Here is an 8,721-nt window from a genome sequence, read left to right on the forward strand (position 1 = left end):
TATTCTTAAAGGCACGTTTTCAGTATTATTATAAATATCATACATAGCAAGCCACTAAATAATAATACAATGTAAACAGAAGATAATAATTTTATAAGTAGTACACCTACACCTCGGTTAAAAGTTTGATAACGCATGTCCTATTGATAAGAGAACATGTTATTGTTATGATTTTGGCCGATATATTTATTTTTAGCCAGAATGGAAAATCTAGTACAGACATTAAGAACAGCACATCAAGCTCCGGTGCAACGGAACAAGATCACTACGGACGGAACGGAACGAGACACTAGCGCACAGCGGCACTTTTTTTATGATACGAAGTGATGGAACGGACAAGTCGTGCGCCTGGTGGTAAGTGACACTCCTGTCCATAACAGTTCCAGTGTCACTCAGTGCTTTAATTCACAAAGATCTGAAGGACACCGCCTTAGTGGCCGTCGTACTGAGACATAAGTTAACAAGTCCCATGTGCCTGTAATTTCACCTTACGTGATTGGCGGCGGAATTGTAAGGTGGCAGTACTTCCCTGGACGAACTCTATCACAGGGAACTCTACTGCTACTAAATAAAATGAGACTTGTCTTAGAGTAACGGGCGCAGTGGCACTACTCGTGAGTTGAGTACTCAAGTCTCAGGGTGACAGGTGCTGTGACTATACTCTTCGTATCTCTGCTATTTAAAGCTCTGAATAGCACTGGTTTAATTTATATTGTGGCGGAACGGAATGGAAGCGAATTTTAGAGGATTTCGGTGACCCCGTGACCAAGGTACTTAAATCGTGTCACTTGTTTGAGAGGAGCTCCACAAAGTTGCACAGTTAGGGTTGATATGAGGGCTTTGTTACCAGCCTTAAAGACTAACAACTCACTTTTATTAGTATTGTACCTTAAGCCATGTGCCGTGTAATCCTCACAAATTTTTAACCGCCTAACGAGCGCACTGATCGAAGGGCACAGCTGCACCATATCATCCGCGTAACTTATATTATTGGCTGTGGTGCCAACGATTGAGCATCCAATACCCGTTCTGCTGAGTCCGACGATCAGCTCGTCCGTGTACAAATTGAATGAATAACCTAAGCGAACTAAGTCCTCCCTGTCTCACCCCGCACTCCAATTTGTAATTAAATTTCACACATAAATTCCGAAACCTCAGAGGCGAGACTCGATTCGAACCCACGGCCCCTGTTTGAGAGGTGGTAGGTTGCCTCAGTGGCGGAACGGTTACCATGCTGCACTGCCACGCAGAGGTCCCGGGTTCGATTCCCGAGTCGAGAGAAATATTGGTATGGCCTACATTAATTTCTCTCGTGAGTTTGGGTGTAATTTGTGGTTGTCTATGTGTGTCCACGGCACCCGCGAGATAGGGTTTCCCTAGTGCGGGCGTTATTATTATTTAACTGCTGGCGTTTATTATTTCTTATAGATTCGAAAATGCGACAAATACAGCACTTCAATAACAGCCACTACTTCAGTTATGACAAACTGATAGAATGTGAGGCATGTCATACATGAAAAAGAACATCAGAAATGGCACACATTTAAAAGAATAGGTAGACCATAAGGCATGATATACATGAAAAATAATGGATACAACCCCAAACATAATCTAGACAACATAAATAAAACAACATTTTTAAAATACCAATGATATTGTTTATGCTTTTTTTATTATAATATTGGCAAAACAATTCATTTATTTCATACAGCAATTTGAATTGGAGTAATGCTAGGGATTTGACCCCTCTAGCAATTTAAAAATATATGAAAAACAAACGGATAAAATGATAAGATAAAAAGATTACATATTACAAAGATAAAAAGTAAAACCACAAATAGCTTATCTGTGCTTTAACTTTATCAATTTGGTGGCTACTCTTCTGGTTGTTTATTAAAAATTATTCATTTATCAATTTTATAACATATTTCATATGTTGTTCGAAATAAATTATTTTGTTCGGCATTATAATGGGAACTTTCGAACCAGGCACAATGCAGGGTGGGATTTTTTTAGGTTAGGAACATTTGACAAAATCTTTTGTAAATCCATGTTTTTGTGTTATAAGTAGTACTTATTGACGAAGCCTAGGGCTGATCTTCACATTGTAAAATGAACTTTTCTCTTTTAAGAATAAAGGTTAATATTTAAATATGTATTTGACTTTGTATTTTTTATAATATCAAGCGACGTGGCGACCAAGTTGTGCGCCAGGTGGTAAGCGACTCGCCTATCCATAACAGTTGCAGTGCAGTTCAGAGCTTTAATTTGCAAAGACCTGTGGGGCACTGGCACTGCCCTCATCACGGAGAGAAATAAGTTGACAAGTCCCATGTCCTTATAATTTCACCAGCACCTTTACCCTCCAACACCGGAATACAGTTATGAGCAGATTGCAGATGGCAGAATTAGGTAAGGTGGCAGGACTTCTCCGGATGAACTCTTTCACAAAGCTTATTTAAGGTCACTTGGCTTGTTCAAGGCTTATTTCAGGTCCTACATAGCCGCTCATCACTGCGACCATGAACTGATCTATTATGATGACCAGTAATTATAATTCTGAGCCAAGGCCGACAGTGTTAATGAACTGAAGGACTTCACTGGGTTCAACAGTTTTGATGTCCTCTGGTTGTAAGCCTGTGCCTTCCCAGTATGGAACTTCTCACGCCCATCAAGGGGCAGCATTGGGTCAGGAAGTGCAAAGAGTTTTATATGCCTTGTGGCAGATTCTACACTCTGTTATCTCTCTGCCCAAGATCTGACCCGTGCTTATTCAAGCCACAGTTAAGGCTCTAGTCAGCATATCTTTTTGATGCCATTTTTACTCAATGCTAGCTTCACTACAGTGTTTAGTGGGCTTTGAACATTTTAATATAGATGTGGGGTTATAGCGACGGACACAAAGTCGCCTAACTTTATGCAAGATTGTGGACAAGCATTTGAAAAAATTTTCCATAAAAAAAATAATTTTAAATTTAGGTTCAAATTTTTGGTTACCAAACGTCAAGTACATTCGAGTAAGCTACCTAAATATAAATACAGGTATTCAATTACTGTTTAAAATGGTACGAAATCAGTCTTCTTGAGAAGTGATTGTCACCACCAAGTGCACGAGGTGAGGCACATGGCGGGCGACACAGCCCGGTAGAGAAATGCTGGCGCCAGCTAATACTGTATTGTGATTATAATAGTCACAATATTCAGCATTTGAAAAAAGAATATAAGTGAGTTTCAAATTTTCTTTCATAAAAAGTTATTGTTAGTGAAAAGAAGTTTTTCACTCAACAACAAGACAGAAATTGTTAAAACATAATAAAAAAACTACAATCAAGAGTACAAAAAATATAAATGGAATTAAACATAGAGTAAATTAAATATCTGACTTAATATCAACGAATAACGCATGGCCCCAAACGTTCGAACATCAAAACAAACATAACCTTGAAATTTCAAGGTCATTTTAGCAAAAACAAAAGTGGATAATTTAAAATTTTTGCTAATAGTGAAATTATGCTGTGTTTGTATAAACTAAACATTTAATCGGTTCTCATTTCATTCGGATTAGAACATGGGTACGTCCATAAACAGCCTTGATTTGTGTTGAAAGTTGTTTACATTCGACTGTTGCGTAATAAGTCATTCAACTGTACCTACATACAAATTGACCTACCCCAACAATTTTATATCCCAAAATACCAAAAACAAGAACAATCCCAACTGCGCAAAAAGCGCGACCTTGGATTACGTTCCAAATACAAACTCTGGCCTATAATACAACATAACATAGGTAATACCACCCGCCGGCTGCGTAGTAAACAGAATTATGAAATACGCTTCCAATTCAAGTTTAATTTCTAGAGAGTTCTCTGATTGGTAAGCGTATTGAGGTAAAATATGAATGGTAATGAAGGTATTTATAGATAGTATCGGCTTACCTTTCTTTGGCAAGCCCCTGCCGTGCCCATTACGTGGTCGGCGGCTGTTTTTCCAGCTGCGGTATTTCGGTAAAGGGGTTGGGGCGCTCACGCCGCCGTCCTTGCTATTACTGCGGACATATTTCTTGTTTTTGCGGCGCAAACGCTCAGAGTGCGAAGTTGCGGCGTCGCCGGCGCCTTGATCGTCGACCGGCTTCACAGTTTCATCCACCGCCACGTTTTCCGACTCGGAAGCGATTGGCTCCACTTCCATCTCGGCGGCGAGAACCGGCGAAGCGGGACGGGTCACGCGAAAAACACTACAACACAACTGTTTTCAGCACCTTAATGAGAATCTACAACGACTCTCGATAGAAAAGCTGCAGTAATTTTAGTAAATGCAGTTGATAAACAAAGGGATACGGAGCGGAGCGCACGTATTTGTTTTGAGAGCGCAGCGGTATGAAGTTGCCAAAATAACAAGCATGTGTGCCAATTGTGCGAGCTTATCAATAGCGTTGTGGAACCAAGGTTGTGAGTAAGTGGTGAATATTTATCGATTGAAATTTTCTCGTGGTAAACATGCATCAAGTCACGTACGCAATAAAAGTGCAAAAATATGACTGTTGTATGTGAGGTGATGATTATTTTTTGTATGCATTAGCTATTTATGTCCACTGTATATTTATTCGACGTGTGGTGCTTACATAAGAAGTAAATAAATATAGACTCCACAACTGCTGCCTACATAAGTAACGCAAGGAAGCAAATTATAAGCGTATTTTAGTTTATTTTAAAATTTGGAAAAAATAAAAATTTCATTCTAACCAAACAGATGCCAACAACTACCTGCATTTATTATTATTATAATTTGTATGTATAAAATAAAATTGAATTTTTAAATGAGTTCTCATAGTAACAAAATTTTTTGTCCTCAGTGTTGACAATATAACAAAGTTTATAAAAAATTCGGATACATAGCCATAAAACCATAGACAACTTTTATTTTCAATTTATAAAGTGCGAAATTGTCTATGATTTATTTTGACATTTCTTATTTGATAACTTGTATTGTAAGGTTATGTTGCGATATAATGCAAAAACAAAATGAAAATTTATTTTCGGAGAAGTTCAAGCTGTTAAATTCACAAGAAAATACAGAAAAAATTCTGTGGACTTGCAGTGAATCGAGTGAATCGGACGACGCATCGAATTGTGAGCGATTAGCTAACTTAACTAACAAAACGCGAAAAAGAAAAAGGAAACCTAAGAAAAGAGTGCCGAAAAACATTGCTAACTTAGATGTTACTATAGTCGACGTGCCTAAAAGTGTTAGCGAGAATAATACTATAGTAAAATTTTCAAAATCATTACAGCAATGTCACTCGAGAATTGAGAAACCATCGCCAACTTTTGAAAGTGCTTTCCCGCCTTATAAACATAGTAAACACGAAGGCAGTTCACCAATATTGTTTTCCAAAGCCTGTGACCTACAAAAGCGAAGATGTTTACCTGATCAGAGCCCAATATTAATGCCTAAGTACGCATCGCCTAAAAATTCTTCAAAAATAAGAAAAATATTATTCCAAAATGGAGAAAATTCTGCATCAAACATAAAAACTCATAAAGAATCAATAGAATCGAAGAATAAAAGCTGTTCCCCTATATTATTGACAAAGAAAGACAGTGTACAAGAGCTGCAAAGGTGGAAAAGTGAAAACCTAGCCACTAACAGCTTTAAAATCTCTACTACACATCCAAACTCGATACATATAAATCATAGCAATTACCATCAAGATACTATATCAAGATTAGTAGAAAATAACCAAAACATTGATAAAGAAAATACATCAGTAGTAATTATGGAGACACCCACATATGAGAGTTCAAAATCGGATGAATGTAATTTAGATGATAGTCTTGTAATGTTAAAAACAAATAATCATGAACTAGTAAAAAGAGTTAAATCATATTTTGACAGCCATTTCAGCTCAGAAACAACTTCACAATGTTCCATTAGTGAGAGTCTGACTCCAAAACAGAGTACAAAAACAAGTGACGAGATAGAAATTTTGAATATTACTACGCAAATAAATTCCGTCATTAATAGTTCATCTTCTGTTGATGAAAAGAATAGAAGTCCATCACTTGAAAGCTCTCATAATGGCGAAATTGATGAAAATTCAAAAAAGATTCGCTACAAGAAAGATGGTCTAGCTTACCACCTTAATGCACTCCTTAAAAAACGAATGGCAAATTTTTCTCTATGGCAACACGAGAAGTTTATGGCGGAAAATTCTAATTTCGTAATCCCAAAAGGAGAACATATTGTGTTCCGGATTCAAAAAGTTGATTTCAAATATGGTTGCTATTTGATACAGGCTGTGGATCTTAGTGAAGATATTTTTTTAATTTTCATCAATAATAAATATGTGCAAAATTGTATTATTATGCCAGATATGATTTTTAAATTGTATAAACCTTACAAGAGTATAAATTTTAAAGATGAATGTAAGCTAATAATAAATGTTTGTAAGTTTGAATGTTTAAATTTTAAGCCTTAGTTAAGATTCTGTTTTGGTAACGAGTTTTGTAAATAAAAGATTTACTTGATTTAATTTACAAAATCTTTTTTATTGTTGATAAATCTTATCATACCGATCGTATTTCTGCTTCCTAAAACAAAAATCGATATTTTCCGCAAATCCGTGAGTGGCCGCGTACACATCGTGAAAGTCTATGAGTGTTTATTTACCTTTTGAATGCCACAAGACTAACATTTTGAAAGTTTGTTTAATTTAATTTTAGTTCTTGATACAGTCGTGAGTCAAATTAATTCCCATTACTAAAGGTAAATTAACCCTCGTAAGTATGGCAACACGAAATTTCAGCCGCCTTCCGTTTCAGTCGATATTTTCAGCAACTCCTAGCCGCACTGTTTTCGTCCTGTTCCGGAAAAACGCCTTTTTCACTGTAGAAATCCTATTTTACGTAATTACAATGTAAAGTTCTTAAAATTTTCACCCAAAGACATAAAATTTACGCGTAAAGTGTATGTAACAAAGAACCAAACAATTCAATCAATTTGGAATACAGCGCGGTAAAAGTAAGTAAAAAAATATATATCAATATTTTTATCAGGTTAACCAACTGGGTAGATTGCGATATCCATATGTATATACATATGTGAGTGTAAAAGGTCTAAAGCTCCTCTTATAGGGAAAACTAGTCATATCTATAACATTGGCATTGCTATTGGTACCTATATAATTTTTGCTGCATCTATCTGGCCAGGTTTCTTGGCGACTTCAGCACTTTTCGGGTAATTCAATTTCTCGAGGTCCTCTTTTGCTTTATTTTTTTATAAATCGCTCCTCTTAGATATTGAATATAAAGGCTCTTGAAATTTTACCTTTCCACTAACGATGTGGATTTTAAACTGTGTAGGTATTAAATTACGTACTAAATATACACTGCTTGAGAGGTTATAGTCTCCTTTACAGGCTTTGCTCATTCCTTTATTCAGAGTAAAAAAAAGTTAAGACAATTACTATACAGTATTTTTAAACAACCTGTATTTATGTTCGAGTTCCATTTGTTAGCTATTTAGCTATTCCATTTGTTGTTATTCAATTTTCGAATTGGACGGAAACGAAAACACTTTTTTCGTTGATAGTTTTTTTTATTACTACTGGACACCCTTTTTTATATTCCAGATATATCTGTAAAAATTCTTCGAGCATTTTAAATTTGAATAACATAACTAAGTAATATCTACTCCTTTTTAAAATCGTAAATTGATACAGCAACCGTATAAATTGGTTGCTTTCGTTCCAATGTTAATGTTAGAGTCCGAAAATAGCCCAAGTTGACTCCACACATAAACAAGTTGTTTAAAAGCAATGTTTCCAGTTTATTTTTCGATATATTACTACACACGTGTAACATGTACAACAGTCTTGCCTTATGTACTCTATTTTTTTATAAACCTCAATAATTTGTTGAAAGTATTTGAACTCGCTCAGTGCAGTCCATGAAACAAAAAATGTAATCTGGCACTATTAAAATTAAAATTAAAAAAAAACATAGAACACGCGATGCAGTTTCTTTGGTTGTTTCAATCGGTTTAGTCAAAGGTTTTATTTCGAGAAAAAGTTGCAAAAATATTTTTTCCATTTTGAAAAGTTTGAAGTTAATAACATAAAAAGATAAGTACAAGAACATCAACCCGGGACCTCCGTATCCTACAACCACAGTGCAAACCACGAGGCCGCCGAAATCTTCAATAATGATGTGCAATTAAAAAACTGAAACGTTTGTTTTAAAAAACAAATTTGTCTATACGATTTGGATCCGAAATAAGTTTTTTATTAAAACTTATTACTTATTTGCCCAGTTTTATTAAAATCGGTTACCGGAAAATGCGCAACGCAAGAGATTCATCCCACAAACAACAAAGACAAATCTTTGTTATCGTTTACGAAACTCGCTCAATTACCCAATGAACTAACTACACGAGCGTTTAAATTCCGCACTTTATTGAATTTTCAATAAAGACCGAAATAGCTTGCCTGTACGCAGCGTACTAGTTCGGTAGTAGTGCCCATCGAGCATGGTAGTGCACTGTGATGGAATGCAGAAACGGAAATCCAGTTTCAAATTTTTTTCCTAATTTGAAATTTAATGGAACTTTTCTTTCAAAACATGTAAGTAGGCCGTGTGCGCGTAATGATAACAAGTTTGACTTTTCGCGGGTAACGTTGGAACTAATTACAAGAATATTATTTTTAACCGACTTCAAAAAAAG

At 35.8% G+C, this 8,721-nt stretch overlaps 3 protein-coding genes across 4 annotated transcripts in view; 2 read left to right on the top strand and 1 right to left on the bottom strand.

Moving 5' to 3' along the window:
* LOC113229161 (programmed cell death protein 4) overlaps positions 1-4,343 on the bottom strand; it is a 39,477-nt gene extending 35,134 nt beyond the window's left edge. Inside the window, exon 1 of the mRNA XM_026462676.1 lies at positions 3,936-4,343. Coding sequence (XP_026318461.1) covers positions 3,936-4,188 — 253 coding nt within the window. The 5' untranslated portion in view covers positions 4,189-4,343. The remainder of the gene's footprint in view (positions 1-3,935) is intronic.
* A 665-nt stretch (positions 4,344-5,008) lies between these two features.
* LOC113229183 lies at positions 5,009-6,478 on the top strand. The gene has a single exon (XM_026462702.1). It carries the CDS (start codon positions 5,009-5,011, stop codon positions 6,476-6,478), a length of 1,470 nt encoding a protein of 489 aa, XP_026318487.1.
* A 2,034-nt stretch (positions 6,479-8,512) lies between these two features.
* Positions 8,513-8,721, top strand: part of LOC113229160 — a 9,279-nt gene continuing 9,070 nt past the window's right edge. For both annotated transcript variants that reach the window (XM_026462675.1, XM_026462674.1), the window contains exon 1: positions 8,513-8,620. The gene's annotated coding sequence lies outside the window, so the exon portion shown is untranslated. The remainder of the gene's footprint in view (positions 8,621-8,721) is intronic.

The sequence above is a fragment of the Hyposmocoma kahamanoa genome, unplaced genomic scaffold (genome assembly GCF_003589595.1).
Source record: "Hyposmocoma kahamanoa isolate Upper Pololo Valley unplaced genomic scaffold, ASM358959v1 289, whole genome shotgun sequence".
Taxonomy (NCBI): domain Eukaryota; kingdom Metazoa; phylum Arthropoda; class Insecta; order Lepidoptera; family Cosmopterigidae; genus Hyposmocoma; species Hyposmocoma kahamanoa.

Coding starts and splice junctions, on each gene's coding strand:
- LOC113229183 (XM_026462702.1), top strand. CDS start 5,009: ATGCAAAAACAAAATGAAAATTTATTTTCGGAGAAGTTCAAGCTGTTA.